The 23876-nt window shown below is 47.6% G+C and overlaps 1 protein-coding gene, 1 long non-coding RNA gene and 2 pseudogenes across 2 annotated transcripts; 3 read left to right on the forward strand and 1 right to left on the reverse strand.

Annotated features, from left to right (window-relative positions):
* The first annotated feature begins 1156 nt into the window (after positions 1–1156).
* Positions 1157–15945, forward strand: LOC127756856 (uncharacterized; annotated as a pseudogene).
* LOC127756859 (uncharacterized) lies at positions 4190–6302 on the reverse strand. The gene is made up of 2 exons (XM_052282245.1): positions 4850–6302; positions 4190–4568 (listed from the first exon to the last, which is right to left on the reverse strand). Exons 1-2 carry the CDS (start codon positions 5835–5837, stop codon positions 4525–4527), a joined length of 1032 nt encoding a protein of 343 aa, XP_052138205.1. The 5' UTR covers positions 5838–6302; the 3' UTR covers positions 4190–4524.
* Positions 15946–18505: 2560 nt separating the features above from the next.
* LOC127756861 (uncharacterized) lies at positions 18506–20188 on the forward strand. The gene is made up of 5 exons (XR_008013316.1): positions 18506–18586; positions 18764–18854; positions 19548–19695; positions 19787–19919; positions 20148–20188. It is a non-coding gene; the product is annotated as an uncharacterized LOC127756861 (long non-coding RNA).
* Positions 20189–20281: 93 nt separating this feature from the next.
* LOC127756860 (adenine DNA glycosylase-like) lies at positions 20282–22546 on the forward strand (annotated as a pseudogene).
* Positions 22547–23876: the final 1330 nt, after the last annotated feature.

The raw sequence follows: 23876 nt of genomic DNA on the forward strand, positions 1-23876 counted from the left end.
GTTTCTCTTCCTTGAGATCCCTGTTAGAGTTGCAGTAGTTAAGTTGGTGGCCGGTGTTTCTGGCCCTGTTCCCTATCTGGCAAAGCTGGGTGTTTTCCCCAGAGTATCTGTGGAAAACTCTGAAATTTCAGCTTTGGCCGTTTTTGACATGGCATTTGAACATTGTTTCCTTGATCACAGGGAGCTCCAGCACAACGCCACAACCACAGCAATGGTGAAACTAGGAGCAACATAATGCAGCCTCTAGCCACCGCCAGGCGCTTATTATTTCCACCCAAAATTAATGCTTTTATTCTTTAGTCAATGTTGCAGACTACGCACTTAGTAGTTCCAAAAGCCAAACCATGGTGTGTTTTTGCCGCTGCTTGTGTTGTTCATAAGCAATGGGCAATGGAATTCACCTGACGATATGTGTTGTTGAGCTAATGATTTTGAACCTCATAATCAATCATTTGCTGTCTCCGCATTCTTTTATTTCTTACTGTAGTTGATGATGTAGATTAATTTTGCAAGGAGGGACAAGATAGTTGAGTAAATGTGATTGACACCAGGAATTCGGAAGGTTGGGAGATATAACTTTTTTTTTTGTTAAAAAAATTGATTGGAGTTTGGTAAAAAATGCTCAGTACTTCAGGTGTCAGGCTCACATAACAGAGCCCTGTATATTTTGTGTATATACTGCAGCATTGCGGCAAGCTCATCTAGCAGTCACTTCTGAAAGCTCATCATCTAATTTATTTACTCCATTTCTCAGCCCATTTAATTTGCATATTTAGACTGCCTGCCTTTTTATCAATATGACATTGAGGGGCAGCCCCAATCATTTGCAAACCAAATAGGAGTAAAAGTTCAGCCGAAAAAAAAAAAGTAAAACATGATGCGTCAATGAATTAAATTGATAATTGCCTGTGCTTGGTACGAGCTATTTTTTTTACACGTCTCTATTTTCCACAAGGGTAACAAAATACTCCATATTAATATGTGTTGGCAGGTTGGAAACCAATCTTGTTGACCACGATATTATTTGCACTTAGGAAAAAAAAAACAAGAAGTTAGATATTTGAGTCAGCATTTCTGTCAGCTCAGCATAACGGTCACCTAACTAACCCGCCGGCCGCCGGAGGCAGAGGAGAGAGCCAAAGCTTCTTGGCCGGCAATGGCGCCGAAGAGGGAGAAGAAGAAGAATCTAGCGGTGGTTCCTCCTCCCCCACGCCCCCGGGTGAGTATCGATCGCTTGCTCGATCGATCGGTTCTTCCCTTCTTGGATTCGTTCTTGTTCTTCTTTTTTTTTTCTTCTTTTAAGAAGAAATTTGTTCTTCTTGGATTTGTTCTTGTTCTTGCCTTGTTGGATTTTCTCTCCTTCTTCTTCTTCCTTTTCTTCTTCTTCCTTTGCCTTGTCGGATGGGGGGGGGGGGGGGGGGGCTTTGCTAGGGTTTCTTTCTGTGAATTGTGCTAAATCAGTACAGTGTATTCCAGGAGAGCACTAGCATATACAATGGTATATGGGCCTCATGGGCCAACAGTAAAATAAGTCTAAGGCTACATTGCTATACACATATCTAACAGCCCCCCCTTCAAACTCAAGGTGGATTTGGAGAATGATTTGGAGGATCTATCACATTGAGTTTGAGAATGTAAAGACGGTGTTGCTCTCTAGTTTGAGCCTTGGTAAAGAAGTCAGCAACTTGAAGTTCAGATGGCACATATCGAAGAGAAATTGTTGACTGCTGACAATGAGAGCGTGTGAATGATGCATCCACTCCAATATGCTTAGTTAACTCATGCTTTACAGGATCATTGGCAATTTGTATAGCTCCTGTGTTATCACAAAGAAGATGTGTTGGATCCTTGCATTCTACACCAAGATCAGATAATAACCAACGAAGCCAAACAATCTCAGAAGTGGTAGTAGCAAGTGCGCGAAGTTCAGATTCAGTACTGGATCTTGACACGGCAGTTTGCTTCTTGGACTTCCAAGCAATGAGAGAAGTACCAAGGAAAATACAATATCCAGTAATTGATCGACGATCCATTGGATCACTCGCCCAGGTTGAGTCAGAATATGCATGGAGGTGAAGCTGACTCGAGCGTGCATAGAATAGTTGTCGAGATGCAGTCCCTCTCAAGTAACGGAGTACACGAAGCAAATGGCTATAATGAACAGAGGTAGGTGCACTGACAAACTGACTAAGCACATGAACAATGTGAGCAATATCTGGTCTGGTTATAGTGAGATAAACAAGGCTTCCAACAATTTGACGATATCGAGAGGGATCCTCAAGCAAAACACCATCAGTAGAACGAAGTTGAACATGTAGCTCCATTGGAGTAGTGGCAGTCTTGGTATCAGTAAGACCAGAGCGTGTTATAAGATCATCAATATATCGACGCTGAGAAAGGTAGTAGCCATCCTCTGTATTAGTGACCTCTATCCCCAAAAAGTAGCTAAGAGGGCCCAAATCAGACATCATGAATTGCTCACTTAGACGTTGCTTCACAAAAGCAATATACTCTAAGTCATCCCCTGTGATTAGCATGTCATCAACATAAAGCAACAATAGAGTCCGTCCATGGTCAGAAACATGAATGAATAAAGCCGGATCATGATCACTTGGAGAGAATCCAGCAGCACAAACAACGGAGCTAAAGCGCTCAAACCAAGCACGAGGTGCTTGCTTTAAACCATAAAGAGCACGATTGAGACGAAAAACATAATTGGCAGGGGCATCAACACCAGGTGGCGGTCTCATGTAAACCTCCTCCTTTAGGTCACCATGAAGAAAAGCATTCTTCACATCCATTTGAGATATGGTCTAGGAACGAGCAGCTGCCACGGCTACAAGAGTACGAACAGTGGTCATGTGAGCAACCAGAGCAAAAGTCTCATCATAATCACGACCATGTTCTTGCTGAAAACCGCGAGCAACTAAGCGAGCTTTGTAGCGCTCAATAGAGCCATCAGAGCGAGTCTTCACCTTAAACACCCACTTGCAAGTAATTGGAATGGCATGACAAGGAAGAGGAACAATATCCCAGGTTCTTGTTCGCTCTAAGGCAGCAAGCTCCTTTGTCATAGCCAATTGCCACTCAGGAATGGCAGCAGCCTCTTGATATGTACTAGGCTCCTGAACACCATCAATTGCTGCACACATATAACGAGGATGAGGCATTATCTTGCTGCGATCTCAAAGACCATATCGTGGTGTAGCAGACTGTGGTGATGACACAAGTGGATCATCAATGAGCGGAGCAACGGGTGGATCATCAGATTGAGCATTAATGGTACTAGTTGGAACATCTGAAGGAAGACAAGAGGGAGGCTGAGACTCATGTGGAGTTCGAGGTCGGTGACTATAGTGGAAAGGAAAAGGTGACATCTCTGACCTTGGTGTTAGAGTGGATGATGGTATATCCAAAGAGGGTGAAGGAATGGAAGATGGAGAAGGTGTCTCACTGATGGTGGTTAGGTCTTGAGAAGGAATAGGTGGAAGATGGAGAAAAGAAATGGACTCCTGAGGAGATGAGGAGGGCGAGATTTTAGAGTAGAAATATGGACGATCCTCTATGAAAGTGACATCTCGAGATATGCGAATACAACGAGAAGAGGGATCATAACAACGATACCCTTTATGTTCAATACTATAGCCAAGAAAAACACACTCAACTGATTGAGCTGACAACTTGGTGCGCTCTCGAGTTGCCAAAAGAACATAGCAAGTACAACCAAAAATGCGAAGATGATCACAGCATGGGGAAGATCCAAATAGAACCTCTCCTGGACACTTTCCTTGAAGGCGAGATGATGGCTGAATATTGATGAGATAAACAGCAGTGGAAACAGCTTCAGCCCAAAAATGAGAAGGTACAAATGATGCAATCAATAGAGTGCGGGCAGTCTCAATGATATGCCGGTGCTTGCGCTCAGCAACACCATTTCGAGGATGGGCACTAGGGCAAGAGAGCTGAGGAAGAGTACCCTCGGAAGAAAGAAGTTGTCGAAAAGCAGCTGAGAGGTACTCCCCTCCTGAATCAGAACGAAAAATACGGATAGCAGCAGAAAACTGAGTATGGATCATGCGAATAAAGGACTGGTATATGGATAAAAGTTGTGAACGGTGTTTCATGAAGTAAATCCAAGTGTATCTTGAATAATCATCTATAAATATGACATAATATTTGTGTCCACCCTTAGAAGCAAATGGGGCAGGGCCCCATATATCAGAATGAACAAGGTCAAAAGGACAACTAGTCCTAGAATTACTAATAGGGTAAGGAAGTTGTATCTGTTTTCCAAGTTTACAACCCGTACAATCAAAAGTAGTATCAATTGAGACATGACCTAGAACACCCTGACGAATTAAAGTTGAAAGGCGGGACCCACAAAGATGCCCCAATCTATGATGCCATTGTGGAAAAGTTGCAGAAGATGCATAACCCAAGGCTGCGGAACTAGTGGTGGTGGAGCCAAAAGATGAAGGTGGAAGACTCAAGTGATCGAGAACATAGAGCTTCCCAGGAGAGCTATTATGGCGATGGCCAGTACCAACGAGTGCTCTTGTCTGACGATCCTGCACGAAGCAAGAGGTATTATCAAAACCCACAAAATAGTTCATGTCTGTGAGTTGTCCAACAGAAATGAGATTCATGGAAAGTTGTGGCACAAGAGAAACATTTGGTACAGTGAGTTGTGAAGTGGAAAGAGTGCCCTGGTGAGTAACTAAACAGGATGTGTCATTAGCTGTCTGAACACATGTACCATTGATAACTGGTTGACAGGATGCAAGCTGAGACACATCTGATGTCATATGAAAAAAGGCTCCTGAGTCTAACACCCATGACTGAGAAGTACCTGGTGCAGGGGCCAAAGAAGCTGATCCATTAGGTTGATAAGCATTCATGTAGGGCTGATTGGTACCATGATTGGTTGAAGTTGCACTAACTGAAGCTGCAGTCACAGTGGGAGCAGCAAGTGTAACTGAAGAACTAGGGGCACGACGAGATGCACCACGCTTGGCCCTAAACTCAGCCAACAATTCAGGATGTAGCTTGAAGCATTTCTCAATACGGTGACCAGACCTCTTGCAGTGGGAGCAAACAATCTGAGTGGAAGAAGTTGCTAAGGACCCATGCTGGAAAGCATGATCACCAGACAAGGAGGTTCCCATCAATGAAGAAGCAAGGACAATGTGTTGCGGTGTTGTGGCGTTGGGAAGTGACTGTAGACGAGTTTCCTCGGCAATTAAGTCTGCGAGAGCCTCAGCCATGGTAGGAAGAGTAGACCGACCAAGAAGCTGCACCCTAATAGGTTCAAAGTCTGATCGAAGACGCATCACAAAATCAAACATAAGGCTCTGCTCCTCATATTTCTCCTTGCATATACACTGTCTGCACCCACCTCCAGCCTTTGGCACCATAGAATCCAATTGTCTAGACAAGGAGGTGAAGGCATTATGAAACTCCTCAATGGTCATGTCGCCCTGCTCAAGGCTTTGCAAGCTCTTGCGAAGAGAAAAGCGGAGAGCTGCACTGCTCTGTTGATAGCGTTGTTGAAGATACTCCCACATCTTCTTAGCAGAAGAAAGATCAATAAAATTCATTCTAATGGGGACCTCAGCGCTCATGCACAAGAAGGCCATCACACGCTCATCATTACGCTGCCAAGCTGCAATTTTCTTCTCATCTTCCTTCTCATGAGGTGGATCATCATTCAAGTGAGAGGCCACACCATACGACCTGAGTTGCATACGAGCAGAGGAAGCCCACTCACGGTAATTTTGGCCATTGAGTTTTATATCCAAAGGCAAAAGAATGACATTCCCAAGTGGATCTGATGCCATGGTTGCAATCTGAAAGGCTGAGCTGCTGCTGCACTTGAAACGCTGCTACTGCATTGCTGCACTGAGCTGCCGCTGCTGCAATTAGTGGCTGCAATTAGGTACTGTAATCAGCAGCAGGAGATCCAGCACATGGCAGATTTGTTGGAAAGAGTCCTGGCGGCAAGTGCGACAGCAAAGGATGGAGGCTGCAGGTCCTGCAGGCTGCAGCTAGCCGACACCACTGCAGCTGGCACAATTGGATAATGCAACCTCGAGCAGGAGAAAAAGCAGTCAAGCAGATCCAGCAGGAGAAAAAGATGCTCCAGCCAGAAGAGAAGAGGGTCGATCCCCAAAATCAAGTGACCACGAAAAACAGGACACACAGCAGAAAACTTCCACTGGGAGAAGAGATGAGGGAGGACACTCGCCGGAGACCAAGGCCGGTGAAGAGCTCGCCGGCGGCGGACATCGACGGGAATCGCAAGAGCAACCTTGCTCTGATACCATGTGAATTGTGCTAAATCAGTACAGTGTATTCCAGGAGAGCACTAGCATATACAATGGTATATGGGCCTCATGGGCCAACAGTAAAATAAGTCTAAGGTTACATTGCTATACACATATCTAACACTTTCATGATCGATTTGTTGTTGTTGAGATGGATCGGAAGCGGTATTAGCAAATGTCGCGCGGTCGTGGGAATTCCCCGATCATCTTTGCATCAAGCGCGTTGGGATCGACCGTCGTCGTTTGGTCGCCGGCGCCGCGGCGCGCAGCCTGGGAGGAGCACCAATGGCGGGCGAGGCGGCATCAAGGGCGGGAAGGCGTGGGTGATTTGTTCTTGGGCCTCATCCGATAGCTCCCGGCCCAGCCCAGCCCATCTGATGAGGAATCTTAGGTTGCGCATGGCCGCAGGGGGCATGGCGGTGACGCGCGGGCGGCGAGCGAGAGAGAGCACCACACGGTGGCGCTGAGGGCGGCGGCGGCGGCGGCCGCGAGCGCGACCAGCGGGAAGCCGGGAAGGCGGCGGTTATCGTGTTGATGGGGATCATCGCCATTGGACTCACTGGAGTAGCAGGGGAACAGAGGAAGGAAGCCATGTGTGGTGGCATTTTGATTCTGGGCGAAGCCTGATGAGTTTGGGGGCAAGCTTGGACCGTGGCTCTGGGTTGTTTACCACCTTTCAAATCACGCGGATTCCTCGTGTTTCAAGTTTCAAATCCAGAGGTGACCTCCAGTGTTGATGCCCAGAAGATGTTTGATGAAATGCCAAGAAACAAGGAGCTAACCACCGCAAGTGTTGTTCGCGTCATCGTGAGCCGTGTGCTCTGTCCAGTGACCACAGAGGTGCTTCACCAAGTATTTGTTCCGTATTGCAGGTGATGAATGCAATTGAGGCGTTTACTTATGTGGAGGTTGTCGGTCTCTTTTTTTTTTTTCGCCGGGAAGGCCGAAGGAGGCCAACCGAGTATATTAAGGAGTAAAAGTTACAAGAAAAAACATCAAATGCACCAAGGTGCAAAGCCACACACCACGCACTACCACCCAAGCACAAACCGCTGAGGGTGAAGCCTAGCACCAAACGACCCCCGCTAAGCGTGGCCGAATGCCGCTAGGCTAACGGCAACACCACATAGACGAGGCTCCGAAAACGATGCCACCAAGGTGGTCACGACATCCAGGATGCTGCCATTGCCCATCTGAAAAAGATGTGGTTTTCACCCAGAGAAGCTCGTCGAGAAAGGGAGAGGGAAACCCTCGACAACGCCCCAAAAAGGTTACGACGCCCGAAGACGTAGCCGCTACCGGCCCAGTGAACCACCGGACTAGGCTTTTGCCTGGGACCCTACAACCTTGACTGCAGGTAGCCGTCCACCAACTCAGAACCACCACACAGACAAATGGCAGCACGTAGCATCCACCACACCACACCGACGCCTCTCCGTCGGCCGACTTCATCGAGCCACCACCCCTGAGAGCTGACCCAAGACCCCTCTGGTCCACCACCCGCCGGCGGCCTCGCCAATTTTGGCCAAAGGAGAACCCGGGACTAGGTGGCATTGCATCAGTAGCCTGAGCTTCCCCCGCTGACGAGCTGTCGCCTCAATCCAACCTAGAAACTCCCCGCAAAGAAGGGGAGGAGCTCCAGGAAGGGCGAGGGTGCCGACCGGCAACGAGGAAGACGACCCACCGCCGCCAGCTCCCTTAGAACTACCATCTGGCCGCCGGTGGCGCTGCCGCTCCAGACCGGCGCCACCCGCCAGCGCCCCCGTTATCCGGCCACGCGCCTCACCTAGCCACCGCGACGGCATCTCAGCTGCCCGGCTAGGACGAGCGGGGTCGCCGCTGCCGCGCGCGGGGTCGGCCACGCCGAGCTGCGACTGTCCGCCGCCACAGCGTCCGGGCCGGCCTTGCCAAGCCACAGCCAGCCGCCGCCCTACCGCCTCGCCGTCGGCCGCACGCCGCCGCCACCACGCCCGCACGCCGTCGCGCTGGGCGCCGCAGCCGCCTCTGTGTCACACCCCAATCCGGCACCGCCGTACAACGGCACCTAATAGGAGCGTGTCGTAGGAATAACAGCGCGAACCGCTTCCTACGAAACCGCGATCTCGGTACCAGTCCCAGGACATAGTGCTGGTACCCACGGTGACAAATATGAATCATTGCAAATCCTTAAAATAAATAGAGGACTTATTTACCTTAACTTAGGTTGCAGCTCAGAACAGCCCGAGAATGCAACCGACGACACGGACGAGGAAAACACCAACAACAGCAGCAGCAGCGGAGCCAACGGACTAACACCCAACACCACAGGCGACGGCTGGGAACCAGGACGAAACCCTAATCTTCACTTCACTTCATCTTCAGCTTTAGAGCGAAGGAACTATATATATTTATATAGAGCAAGGGTGAGTACTTTCGTACTCAGCAAGTCACGGGAATTTAGGAGTTTAATGCAAGCTTGGAAGAGAGGCAAGGTTGATTTGCAAATCCTTTGTTTGAAACCATTTTGAAATCACTAAGTGATTCACTTCTTGTTAAGTTTGGGCCGAAAAGAGACTCGCGTCTCAAATCGACTTAAGAGATGCTTGTCAACAACTCAATTGGTAATGTATCGACCTCCCGGGTCAGATCATTACCTCTCGGCTCCCAGAGCCATTTCACTTGATTAATCGGCTCCTAGAGCCTTTCTCATTTTCTCGGACTCCCAGAGTCCAGCTGCCCAGTAGCACAACAATCCGCTTCCACTCGGGAAGCCTAGTCTATGATGCCCGCAGACATCCCAAACCACACAGATTCGTTTCTGACCACTCAGGTCATCCATCTGCCACGTAGGCTGATTCTGGTTACGATTCCCGCACCACAACAACTTTTCACAAAGCATAGGCAAACAAATCTACGCAACGGGAACCACCTCACATCCGCCCATGACCGTGGGCACGGCTGTTCGAACAGTTAGTTAACCTCTGCAGAGGGGTACACTTTACCCACAAGATACGAACTTATTCCGAACACCCGTCGGTATCGGAGGTTCGCAACAAAGCCTTTCCCAAGCCAACCCAGGGATACCTCATGCCACATAGAAGGATCAAATCCTCACATAAATATAGGCCATTTTAGTTTTCACAAATCAAACTCCAACCACCTCGATCGGTAATCTGGCAAGCTTCTCTTCCTTGCCTTACTAGGAACCCGATTTGGATCCAACCGACCCCGCCCCGGCGTTCCCAACTATTGGCATGCGAGGTTTCCCTGAACCGACTAGTTACTTAGCCAGGGTGTCCCATTCCACCTTGTGGTTGCATTTTGATTATGTTCGATGAGTTTCCCACAGGAATCGGTCCTTATATGCGAATACGGGACAGTGCCACATAGGCACAACCCTCGCATCGCGAGTTTTCACAATTCATTTTATTTTCAAACACACCGACACCATATGTCGGGTTTTCGAGGCTTCACAAACCCATTTCCCAAGTTTTCGACAAACAACGGTGTATGTGGGATATTTAGTATACGCGCTCAGAGAGCACGAATACCGAGGTACCACAAGGGTGGAGCGACAAGGAATCAGGGTAGTATGACCTATAGGAATTAGTGCGACTACTGGGTAGGTCCGTCGGTTTGGCACGCAAACCGAGGCCAAGCAAGTTGAGTGTGTGATTCTACTAATGCAAGTTGCAAACAAATTAATAATGATTTTCCAATTATAGGAGCAATTGATCAAAGGGTGACTTGCCTTGCTCAAGGTCTTCACGAAGCTTCACGAATCTTTGAGAAAACCCGTGATCGACGAAAATCCGGTAACCGCGACTATACGCAAACAATCGAAAACCTAAAAAGACCAAAAGAAAAACCCTATTTAGACTAATTAATAGTGCCATTAAATATATCTCAATTTTACGGAATTATTAGAAGTTGAACGGAGTCAATCGGACGAGCGGTCGAGGAGATATGAATTTTGGAAGTTTAATTGGAATTTCTAGAAGACGAGAAATGGTCTATGGAATTTATAGAAATAATATTCTCAAGAATATTATTGAATTTCACTGACAAGCAGGACCAAGGGAAAATGATTCACAGAATTTTGGAATAAGGAATTGATTTGTGGAACAAAGGAAAAAGGATTTATTAAATCCCTTTTTGGAAGGGAAATCAAGGAGGGATGTATATTAGACTTGGGCCGAGCGAAGAGGGCGCGGCCCAGGGCATTTGCGGCTCGGCCGAGGCAAGCGGGCCGGCGCGCGGGAGGGAGGCGGCCCAAGGCCGAGCGAGGCGCGGCTTACGCGACGCAAGCCGGTGGACGCGGTCCACCGTGCCGGGCGCAAGGTGGGACCGACAAGGCGGCGACACGGCTCACGCGGGCCGGGCGCACGCAAGGCGGCGCGATGGATTGGAGGACCGGGAGACCTTTGACCGGTCTCCGCGGGGCCGGGCAGGTAGATGTGGCGTCCACGTGGACAGCCACGTTGGCACGGGCGAGGGAGGAGGCCGGGCGGCCAATCCGACCGCTCACGGCATGCGGCGAGTTCCGGCGAGCGGCGGCGAACCGGAGTGGGCGGCGGGCACCGGAAGCGAGAGGGGGTCAAGGCGGGAGGATTCAACGGTGCGGATGAGGGAGAGGCGGCGACACGGCGGCTGGCGACGGCGGCCGTGCGGCGGCGGGATGGGTGGCACGGCGCGGCCGCAGTCGGCGAGGCGGGCGGCCGCGGCGGCGCGCCGGGGAGGTTCAAGAGGACACGGGGTGGGTCACGGCGCAAGGAATCGGCGAGAGAAGGGCCGACGGCGGCGGATTGTGGCGGCGGCCATCGCCGGTGGGGAGAAAGGGGAAAACGCGCCGGGGCAACGGGTGTCCAATTCACCGGGTGGTGAGCTTCTTCACGGGTTCAGGAACTCGTTTCAAGCGTCGGGCGGCGACGAGCTAGTCTAGGGAGCCATGGCGACGGCAAGCAACCTCCAGGGCAGAGCAATGGCGTGCGGCGGGCTATGGCGTGCGGCAGGAGGATGGATGCGGTGGGGAGCTCACCGACGAGAGAGGAGCAGCGTTGGCGACGCGGAGGGAGTCGTGGCGAGGTGGTCGCGACGGCGGGGCGGCGTGGAACCGAGAGGGTGCGGCCGGGGAAAGGAGGGAGGCAGCGATGCCGAAAGGATGATGAGCGTGTGCACACGCTCTTGGCCACGGCGGTGCGGTACCGAGCTTGACGAGGCCGACGCCGAGGCTCACGCGGCCATTGGCACAGCGCGGCAGCGAGGAGGCAGTCGCGGCGGGGCGGGGGCGAGCAGCTGGCGGCCGGCAACAATGGCGCGGGTGTTTCGAGCGAGGCGAAGACGAAACGAGAGGGGAAGGCGCAGGCTTTATAGGCGAGGAGGAGAGGTCGGTTTGGAGGAGGGAAACCAACATTGGCAGTCAAGGGAGCTCGGCTGGTGTTCACGGGCGGCAGCGGCGGTTTCGTGGGCAGTGCGAAAGCGGGGACGGCGTGGGTGCGTTGGGCGGCGAAGGCGGTGGATCGGACGGCGAAAATTGAAACGCGAGCGCGGGCTGGCAGCATGGAGCGGTCAAGGTGGGGGCGGCGAGCTGGCCGCTGGCGTCTGCGTCTTGGTGCTCTGCCTCCGGGCGCAAGGAGACACGGGCGGGAGAGAGAGAGACCTAGCCCAGAAGGGAAAAAGGGGAGGGGGACGGTGAAAAGGGAGGCATGTCCCTTCCGTTTTGGGCGGTGGGCAGGCAAGGCGCGGCACGGGCGGTGCAGGCGGCGACCACGCGGGCGCGCGCGCGCGACGCGAGGGCGCGGCGGAATTCAAAGGCGGGGGCGGGAGTTTTGGCGCCGGGGAGGAGCTCGATGAGAGAGAGAAACAGCGAGAGAGAGGAAGAAGACGAGAGAGCGAGAGAACTCTCTCTCTGCTCGGCTCATGCGCGTGCATCGCTCGTGCGAGAGGAGGGAGGAGGACAGCAGAGGGGAAGAAATGGGCTTGGGGGGTGTTCGGCCCATAGAACTTGGGGGAGGCAAACTAGACTTTCATAGAGAAAACTGATTTGGATAGAATTGGAGAGATTTAGGGTTTGGATTCGAATTCAAATTTGATATTCGAACTCGAGGGTTTAGGGATGTATCAAGGGAAACTCAAGGAGAAGTCATGGAAAAGATTCAAAAGGAATACTTGGGTATTTGTTCTCGGGAACATAGGGTGGAGTCAAGGAAATGATTTGGATGAGGATCGATTCTCTCGAAATCGGGAGAAAGATTTGGCAACGAGTTCAAGGAAGGGAGAGATTGACTTCCGGAATTGGGATTTGGATGAGAGGGAGGAGTCGCCAACGGGATTCAAAAAAAAGGATTTGAATCTAAATTTGATACTTGTACACAAGGGTTCAAGGAGACGAGTAAGGAAACAAAGTGGGAGTTTGATACTTTCGGGAATGGGAACAATTATTTGGAGAGGATTCAAGGGAAGGGATTGACTTTCGGAATTTGATTTCGGAGACTCGAATCGGAAGAGGAATTTTTGAGGTGGAGGATTTTGATTTCGATGAGGGGGAACAACGGGATTAGATTGAGATCCTTGGCACAACTTAGACTCTCACACAAAGAACGAAAATTTTCGCGAATAGGATTTTGCCGAATTAGTTTTTAACGTCACGCAAAAAGCGGAGCGTTACACTCTGGCAGCCGGCCGCGCCACCGCCGCCTCTGCGCGCGGGTCGGCCACGCTGAGCCGTCGCCGAGCCGCGGCTGTCCGCCGCCTCAGCGCCCGGGCTGGCCTCGCCGAGCCACAGCCAGCCGCCACCTCTGCGCCCGAGCCGGGCCGGCCAAGCCGCAACCGCCTGCCGCGCCGCCGGCCGCACGCCGCCGCCACCACGACCGCACGCCGCCGCGCCGCCCCAAGCCCTTGCGCCGCCGCCGCGCAGATCCATGTGGGGGATGGCCGGATCCGGCCTTGGGGGCGCCGGATCCGCCGTCTCTCCCCACCTCGCCGCCGCCTCGGACCGTGCCGGTGGGGGACTTCGTCGTCTTCGTCCCGTCCGCTTCGCGCCGAGGAAGGAAACACCACGAAGAAAAAGGCCTCGCCGCCACCTTCCCTGCTCGCTGCCGGCTTCGCCGCCGGCGAGCTCCAGCGGCGGCGAGGAGCGGGGATGGAGAAGAGGCGCGGGCGGCTAGGGTTTTTTCGCCCCCCCGAGCCGCCCGCGCGAGAGTGACGGGTAGTGGGTACTCGTCTTCCGAGGCTGTCGGTCTCATTCAAGTACATCATGCCAAGACGCAGCACGAGCTCAACATGAACTCCGTGGACGCTGGTGTTGCTTGTTAGATGTCAAGTATGTGCAGCCCGTGCTCCAGCGACCAGAAGCTAGCGATGCCCCCATGTGTTTGATGGTTAATCCTGGACATTGGACTTGCCACCTCGACAGGCTCTGCAGCTACAGTCCTACAGACACTTCACTTATTAGCTATACCTCAAGTCCAATAAGTGTAGTTGAAGATCAGTTGCATCCTCCATGCTGAGCAAGTGTAACCATCATGTTGTCAAGTGGGTGCCACGAATACGCATTGCTCGTTGTCTTGTGCGCTGGGCCTGGAGGAGAAAGGACATCGTGCTCACTCATGTCGGTGGAGTTTCATTGTTTGCAGAGGCAGCAGATCAAGTGTTTTAAGAAATATCGTGTGTGCTTGTGGATGGCAATGCACATAAACTAGATGCAGAGGAACACTTGATGAGATTTAATGGCTTCAATAATTGCATACTCTTGGCTTTGATAATTACAAGGATATTATGGTGATGTGAAAGTTTTTGATTCCAGTGAGGAGTTCAGGAGTACAATTCCTGTGTTCTCTTCTCTCCTGTGCTCCCCTGTTCCCCTTGACCTACTTTGTTTTCTCCCCCAAATTCTCCCAAATTCTACCCATAACACTGTCACCAGTTCATGTGATTTGATCTCTCACGAGCTTGGGTCATAACAACGGGAAGGGGATTTGTCTCATCGACCCCTTGTAGGTAGTGTGCAGTATTGTTACTAGGAGCGGTCATGGGGTGTGCGATGTCTGCCACTGGGGGTAAGATAGGATGCCGCTGTTGCCAGTGTTTGTGGTCCGGCAGTGTGAGCTTTTGGGAGCCTCTAAACTTTCAATTAGTATGTGCATTTGAGTAAGTTTTATCAAGAATTGTTTTTTTATGATTTACTGTATAGGAGAGTTCTTTGGATCATGTAGTCCCAAGTGTTCTTTGCCTCTTTGGTCTGTTATACCTCTAGAATGAAATTAGATTGGACGGTTTTATTTCTTTTGTCTCATTAATATGAGGTTTTCCTATATTTTGGATTTATTCACAAATTTATGTTTCTCTTTATAGTTTCTATGGCATTAATCTAAACTTTCTTCTTTGTGCTCGCAGAACACAGTGACATTACGTCTTGAAGGTACCGAGGAAGAGTTCTTGGAAAATTTCAACAGATGCCAGGCTCATTTTCAATATTGGCTTCTCATGAATTCACCCTTCCGCATACGTTTTGGGGACCAAGTTATATACACTACCCCTTTGGATGGGACATTTTACTATGTCCTGCAACATGAAGGTCGCTATGTCATACTCGTAGTATTAGCCAGGATGGCATGGCTAATTGGTTTTTGTACTACAAATGGATTTTTCCAAATGGAATTTGAAGATTTGATGGGCCTTTATATGGATAGTGTCCATAGCCACCTTCTCAGATTCAAAGGAAATCACCATACCATATCGCCCAATGGGACAGGAAACACTACTGTTAATTTGCAATTCATTAGAAAATGCTTCCACGGATTGTGTACCTTTGTTCCAAGCAAGTGTCAGGACCCAAAGGACTTGCCAATGTGGATTGGTCTTTTTGTTGTGCTGATTATGGAATCCAAATCTCGTGAAATCCATAGGCGTCATTGCGATGCAATCCTTGAGGTGATCACACCGGAGTTGGGTAGAGACTATGTCAATAGTTTTATCAAGAACTGGAGTTCAATTAGTGCTCAAGTGATGGGGTCCTTGACGAATTTAACACACCATCCACATGACTGTGGCATTGATGTATTGGTTACATTGGATGATCTGATTCAGGTATTTTATTACCTTCATGTTGATGCTTGGAATGGAGGGTTGTTTGAGCATGAGAGTCTCGCACCCCCTCCGAGAGAGATGAAATGGTCTGCAGTTGACCCCGGGGTGGGTGATGCAAACATAAGATTACCTCAGGAGCCAGCATTACATGGACGTGGACACAAGCGTACTTCTGCTGCAACTGCAGAGATGTGTTCAAAGCGAGCACGGGGTCTCTTAGGAGGTGGGCTTGGAGGACCCCCAACAGCACCGGATTTTTTTGTTCGATATGTGCAAGGGGGAGATCAAGTAAGATCTCCGTTTTCTCTCATCATTTGAACGGCATGCATGCATCATGGATGGTATATTGAAATTATAGGTGTTTTTCTATCGCTTCATTTTGCAGATGCAGAAACAAGAATGTGATCACTTGGTTTCTCATCTAGTCTCATTTGGCATCACTGTAAAGAACGCCATACGAACACCTGCACCAACTTCCCTAGTAAAGTTTGGCCAGCTTGAAGACATTCGACGTGAGAACAATGAACAAGCGAACAGGGAAGAGGCAGAGGATTAAGGGAAAAGAGAGAAAAAAGGGAGGGGGGGGGGGGGGGGGGAGCAGTAGGAGGGTTGTTGATCCTTCTGCTCAGAAGCTTCTCACCGAATTGGCAGCATCAGGCACTAATTCTCAAGGGTTTACTTTGGTGGATGGGCTCATCAAACACAAGGTCAAAGTATGCGTTGTTGAAAATTCTGCATTGCAGACTGAGTCAAATCACAGCTTATCATTCTTCTGCTTTTGTGGGACATTCTGGGGTTCAGGCTACCTTGAAGTTGCGAATCTGCTATGCGACATCAGCTTCTCCTTCTCATTGGTGTTCTTGGTTATCATTGGTTCAGTTCTGGTATAACACCTGCTATCATACTTCATTGTTCTGTACTCCTCACAAGGCTCTGTACGGTACTGATCCTGTATGCCATTTCCTTCCTTCTGAGCTGGTTACTGGAGGTGCTGGTGATGACGAGGCATCCACTTTGTTGCAAGATCATCAATTATTTTCTGACATGCTTCAGCAGCAGCTGTCTAAGGCCAAAAATAGAATGAAACAGTATGCTGGTGTTTCAAGTGGGAGAACAAGTGTATTTGAAGTTCTAACCTATGATCAGAAATCAGTTGCTTCAGCTTTACCCAAGTTAGCTTTTAAGTATTTTGGTCCGTTTCCATCTTGTTTCGCATTGGGGAAGTGGCATACAAATTGCAGGCTTCCTGGAGATTCATTTATCCACCCTGTCTTTCATGTCTCTCAGCTCAAGCAGTTTGTGCCAGCTCATGTTCCGATCTTTTCTCGATTGCCCTCTCCACTTCAACAGCACATCAGAGAACTGGAACCATCTGCAATTCTGAATTGCCGTCTTGTTAAAAGGTTAACACTGTTCACACTCAAGTGTTGGTGCGATGGGGAGAAATGCCATCGGCTTGTGCTACTTGGAAGATTACCATGATATGCAAGCTTTTTTTCTGTCATCGCCTCAAGGGGGCGGCAATGTCACACCACATGGTGTGTTACAGGCGGAAGAATCAAGGCCTGGAGCTAGAGGAAGGAGATGATGGGAAGGTGGGAAATGGAAATGCATATCCTGAAGAAGGCATCGTCTAGTGGATGTGAATGTCATGTGTATGCTGTGTGGGGACAGTTTTTATGAGGATATTGATATGTTTAAATAGACAGTTACAGTAACTAATGAAACGTTGTCGGGATAATGAAAAGAAATCATTCCCACTGTTCGGGCGGCTCGACAGTGAATCCTTTGACAGCAAGCAGGGCCTAACAATCTTGGCCATACCTTCAGTTCTGTTGTTGTCCCTACACCAATGTCTGCTAAGTCACCATCACTTGGAATCCCTTCACCTCTAGTTGGGATTTTCGCTCAGGTATCTGTTATGCTCTTTTGTACATAGTCATTGATGCTGTTTCTTGTTTACGTATAGCATGAAAAATAAGATGTTATTTTTCAGATACTTTGAGGTATTAATATATTTATGTTCCATGTTAAGTTCTTATTTGCATCTAACCAATCTTTGCAAATTATTAACTAAAAATGCATGGAAAAAATTGTGGCACCTGATTCATATGGAAGATGCTAGTCACTAACTTTAAGGTAATAATCATGTGTAATTGCATATGTAGAACCTGAGGTGATGGGGAAATTATTAGAGGGTAAAAATGTATGCGAGTTTGTAATTATTTTATTTATCATGCTTGGAGAAAATTTAGCTTTTAGCACTTCTAGTTATGAACTTTTTCAATATGTCAACTTTGTATTTCTTGTTTGTTTCTTCCCTTCTTTCTGTGAGTTTCTCATTTTTCATGAGAATGTTCCTTTTGAAGGCCTAAATACCTCATTGTTTGACTAACTTTAAGGGAAAGGCTCCTGCATTACATGGTGATACTGCTCAAAGAAATCCAGCAAGGTGCTTTTGTGGAAATATTTGATCAGCTGTAAAACCTCCCAGATCTAACCAGCCTGAGGATCTAACTGGTAGACCCCATCTAACAAAGCAGCCACCAACCAATTTCTTTGCTGCTTCTAATCTTCCTGTGGAATGGCACTCTCAACATTTTGGTCTCTTCATTTCCTGGTATTGAGGATGCCAATGTTTGTTTCTGAAGCAATCCTTTTCAGAAAGTGTTATAACATACTCAACAAAAATCCTGAAAACAGAAGTAATCAAGAAATGCCAGGTGTTGTTTTTCTGTTGACTGGAAATCAGAGCTACTACACAGCAGTTCGTTCTAAAAGTTGTGATGGTGCTAGAAATGGTATACCCAATGAGTTCAATGATTTGTCTGAGGAACGGGGTATGGGGTACTATCAAAGAGATTGAACCTATTGAGGTCACCCATTATCCTAAAGCTGTTTCCACCTCAACTATTGAGCCTGTGGAGGACTCCCCTGCTTTTCTTTAGAAGAACCAAATACTGAAGACATAATTGAGTTTGACACTAGCAATTTGCCGTCTTTAGAGGGTGCATCTTACATAGAGTATGTCTGCAATGAAAATCCGAATGTGTGAACTTAATCATCTTCAATTACATATTGTGTTGAAAGTGTGTCATTCTTATCTTTCTGCAGAAGGAATAAGTCAGTTCAGTGGGTAGATCAGGGATAAATCTGAATCAGTAAATATTATTTTAAAAATGGAGGCTTTTGGAGAGGTCAGTTTACTTGACATCATACATTCATACTATCATAGACATTTCAAATTTCCAATGTTCTCATTTGGATTAGTAATACAACTGCTTGTGAGCACAATGCACATAAAACACGTGTTAAAATTTCACATTAGTATGTATATTTTCCTTGAAAAGTAGTTGATTTTGAATATTAAACAGAAGAAGATGCTCAGCTGGCCTACCTGAGGGTGTTGTTGAGGAGGAGGGGCTCTTGGACCGTCCAGTTTGCATAAAGCAATGTGTCAGTCAGGTATGCACTACTGCATAGCATTGTGTTAATACTTTCGTTGTCAATAGCTTTAAATGGGTTCAAAACATTTGGATGAAATAAGTTGTTTAGAAACCCATAATATTAGTAGATTACAACATGTGGTTCATTTGTAAAACTTAACATCAATAATGTATATAATGTTGTGTTAAAGAAATAACTGACTGCATATGTTATTGTGATGAAAAGGTCGTCTTATAGAGAGGTAGCTGAACTACAGTAATGTGTGCTTAACAAGCTTGATCTCTGTATCCACTTCAATTGGTATGACATGCTGCAACACACATAGCACTTTTTAAGAAAAGAACATTTGATGTAGACAACTAGCTGAAGGGTTGTGCCTCCTCTGTTCCTTTTTTATTGCTCAGGTATCCAATACTCCATTTGATGGTATATAGAATCCTGATTTAGTGTCACGAGCAAATTACCTTCTCGATGTTGCTCTAGGGACAAAGAATATCAACTACAAATTTCCTATTTGTAGTGTCTACAAAGTAGCACCTGAAAAGGTCGGTTATGCAAACTGCTGTAGTTGGTAAAAATGGGTGCTCTACCTACCATATTTATTTGGAAGATTTCCCAGCAAATGCATGGGCAGTTTCATATTTTGCAAATATTGAATGTCTAGCCATTCCAGGCAAGACAAAATTCATTAAACCAACTGTTGATGTACAGGAGAATGCTCAGGGAAGGTCTTGCTTATATGAACAAATGTTCCACCTCCACTGCCATCTTTTTTTGGTTTGGATTCAAGAGGACAAATGATTCGTCTGATCGACCTATCTCTATCTTGAATTCCATGGAGATCTACCAATACAAGATGGTAAGGCAATTGTATGTCTGTGTGTTTTAGAATAGATGAAAAAAAAATCACCTGCTCTCTTCTAATTCCGTTTTATGGTAAATATTGACAGCAAGCGCCATGTCCATCTTGGTCTCACGGTACTCTCAATCGGGTTGGGTGCAAGAGGGTGGTGACCTTTGCTTACGAGCATGATGGTCTTGGGTGCAATGCAGTTCAGAGGCAGGACCCCACATACATTCAATGTATAATGGTCATGTCATCTGCCTTCTCTTAATGTGGTTTTCTGGTCAACATTTGAAGTATTTGAAATCTAAGGATTATTTTTTCCAGCATATTATTAGGGAAGAACATTAAAGGAATTAATGATGCTATCGGGGCTTGTAAAATTTAAGCTCAGAATGTTAATTCTTTCCTCTCCTCTGCTTATAGTTGGCTTTTATCTGATCTACATATTTTTTTTTCAAGTTCAGAAGTGCTGATGGTAGCTCATTATTTGGTCAAAATCCTGATTTCACTGGGTGCGGTACTGCCGTGATTTACAGTATATGTGTGCTCCCATTATTTTGTATATTTTGGAAATTTTATTCTTCTTGTTTACTCCTTAGGATGCTTTCCTCTGAGCTGCAGTCACCTTGAGAACAATCAATCAATTGACTGGTGCATTGCCAACCTCTTTGGGAGACCTACCTTACCTGGAAGGCTGGAGTGTTGTAAGCTCTACTCTTCAGTGCACTTTGTTACCATTGGCAGTAGTATAGTAATTACTGTTTGTGTTGTAAGTGGGGCCATATTGGTTCTTGTTGCTAACATTGGATATTACATTCTTACATGCTCATCAGATTGTGTGTTTTCTTTAGCTCATTGGACTTATCAAGTGTCTATGGGCATGCACCAATTGATTTGCATCCCCAGAATCAGTTATTGTGGCAGCAGCAAAAAAAGTTAGGCTCGTATTTTAGTGAAGTGGACACAGAATCAATGCACAAGAAAGATGAATTGACAGACAACTAATAGAAATGTTGGTAGGGAGCAAAGCAATATTTTCGGCATGCATATTGGGATGAATATCTTTATAGCTTAATAAGATTTACCTTTTTTGTTGCAGAGTAGGGAGCAAAGCAAATTGTTGAAAATGCGAGTTCCCTTGCACAGCAGAAGCACAATTTATATCTTATTCAAATCACCATGGCTATGATACTTTACATCCTCACATGATTACGCAACTTCTTGCTAATGTAGGTTGTCCCTGTTGGGGATGGAAATTCAAGTTATCAGCAGGCTATACGTTATTCCCGATAACCCAAAAGAATCCTCAACAGTGAAGAGATTCTGGTAAGCAATTATCTTTGTTGATCACTGATAAATCTGTACAGATACATATCCCTATGTGCTGTGACTTGTACTTTTTTTTTGCCGGGTCGACCAAAGGAACCGGCGACCAAATTTCATTAAGATAGGGGAAAAAAATAGAGTTACAAAGAGTTTCTTGCTTATAACGACAGTAGGCTGTCGAATTGGTGCTGTGGCAAAGACGCAGCCCCCACAAGCTAGGAACAACTACAACACCGCAGCTGGAAAATTAAGAGTTACATGCCGTGAAATAGCCAGCTTCTTTTCACACCACAATATCTTCTTTTATAGCTTCCACTAGCTGGTCAGGGCTTCTGGATCGTTGATCAAATACCCGTGCATTGCGTTCCTTCCATATCTGCCAGGAAATCAGCATGCAAGCGCGGTCGAAGTTGGTCCTGTAGCACTTCCGAAAACAGAGTCTGGCCTGCATCCACCAGTCTGCCAGGCCAAGGTCTTCAATCCCACTGCTGTGACTTGTACTAAAATAGCACTGAGTTTGGTGATACATCGTATTACATTATCATTATTTTGCACATCATTGGCATTGTACTGAACTACCTGTATACAACTTCAGTCAAAATGCACATGTTCATATAGCCAATTTGCAATACAATTTACAAGCTCAATTTGCAGTTCCCTGATCCTCATCCAAGTGCAAGCCCTAATCATGTCATTTTTCTCATACAGCTTTTTGTTTTTTGAAACGGTTCATACAGCTATTTTTGAATTGGAAACTTTATACTGATCTGAAAACTTTCACATGGCTTTTGAACATTGTTTTCCTGATCACAGGGGATTCACTGGTCAACCTGTTGACCTTTCAAGGCCAGGAGACTTCAACCAAACAATGATGGAACTAGGAGAAACACTCTGCAGCAAGGTGAAGCTTGGTTGCTCCCAGTGCCCTGTCTCTAGCCATTGCCAAGCGCTCGCACTTTCTAGCCAAAATGCTTAAGTCAGAGTTACAGACTACCCACAGACTGGTTCCAAAAACCAAAACGGTGTGATTTTGTTGCTGCTTGTGTTGTCCGAATTGCACACGGGTTGGATCAAGGTATAGCAGATGCGATGGGCATGAATATTCTTTTTCTACTGATCAAGTGGCCAGAAGAGGGCCTGCGCTCTGGGCTATGGGAGTTCCCATCTGTTCTTGTAAATGAAGAGACTGGTGCATTGAACAGGAGAAAGAGGTGGACAAATGTGAAACGGAGATCCAGTGGTGATTCTCAAGGAAGATCTTGGCCAACATGTTCACATTGTCTCACACAATTGCTTGACGATGTTTGTTGAGCTGATGATTTTGAATCTGAAAGGTAATCATCTGTTGCCCACACTAGCATACTAGCAGTTACATCCTATCATTCATGTTATGCCTAATTTTTTTACTGTAGATGATTTGGATCGATTATGCAAGGAGGGACAAGATAGCACCAAAACTGAGATTCATTGATGAGAATGTAGTCGCATGGGATTGACACCTAGCCGGGCCGGCCTAAGATAGGCGGACCAAATTTACTTAAGAAAGGGGTATGTACATATTTACAAGGTTCCAACTTCGACAAGAGGCTGTCGAAGTAAAAGGATGTTGTCACAAGGGCAACTTCCCAAAAGAAAAAACAATTACATCATGCTGTTGTTACTCTCCTAAAACTTTGAAAACCCCGGCTTCTTTCCAGACCACAACCTCCTCTTTAATCAAAGCAAAGAGGCTACCCGCTGTCCGGCTCTGACTCTGGAAAACACGTGCGTTTCTCTCCTTCCAAACCATCCAACAGACAAGCAAAACTAGTGTGTCAAAAGCGCCCCTGCAGCTAGTCTGAACTCCTTGCCGCGCCAAGAGCCACCATTCCCCTAGTTCCAACCCTGCTTCAGCCGGCAGTTGGATGCCAATTCCAGCCCAACCCTTGATCATCCTCCATACTCTGGTGGTGTACGGGCAGGAAACAAAGAGATGCTCACGGTCCTCGTCGCTGCTGGTGCATAGTGAGCATGTTTGATGGTGTGGCCATCCGCGCTTGCTCAGGTTGTCGGCCGTTAGGCAACGGCCTTTTTCTGCCAACCACATAAAGAACTTAACCTTTGTCGGTGCTCTCGTGTGCCAAACTAGATTGCCACAACGCGCCTCTGTGTTTGCCATAAAAAACATGTCATAGGCAGAGGAAGGGGTAAATCTCCCATTCGAGGCCCACTTCCATATTGTCTCATCCTCTTCCCCTCCTCGCAGCTGCACCTCCTGGATCGCATCCCAAATTTGAAAGTACTCCCCAATGGCCCGGTTGGATGGAGCTCCTTTGATGTCGCGCACCCACCTATGGTTCTGTAGTCCTCTCGCCACTGTCAAACCCTTGCGCTCCACATGACTGAAGATTAACGGAAATCTCGCCTTTATACTCCAATTGGCAGCCAATCCGCAAGCCAAAACTTTGTGTTTTCCCCATCTCCCAACACTTGCCGTGTGGCTGAGAAGAACAGGTCCTGTAACTCCTTCGGCTGCTTGGTCTCAACGGTTGTCCAAGGTCTGTCGCGATGCTCTCCTCTCTTTGCCAACCATTTAAGCCGTAACGCCATGCCGAAGAAGTTTAGGTTTTTGATCCCCAAACCGCCCTTTTCATATGGCATACAGACCGATTTCCATGCCACTAAACAATGCCCGCCACTCACCTCCTCCTGTCCCTTCCACAGAAATCCCCGACACTTCCTATCAATCTCCTTGATCACAGACTGCAGTAATTCGAGCACCGACGAGTAATGAACAGGCAGAGCGAACAGAACCGACTTGATCAAGGTCAGACGGTCTCCAGCGGATAGGAACTTAGGCTTCCAACCGGCGAACTTCTTAGAGAACC

This window comes from Oryza glaberrima, chromosome 12 (genome assembly GCF_000147395.1).
Source record: "Oryza glaberrima chromosome 12, OglaRS2, whole genome shotgun sequence".
Classification (NCBI taxonomy): domain Eukaryota; kingdom Viridiplantae; phylum Streptophyta; class Magnoliopsida; order Poales; family Poaceae; genus Oryza; species Oryza glaberrima.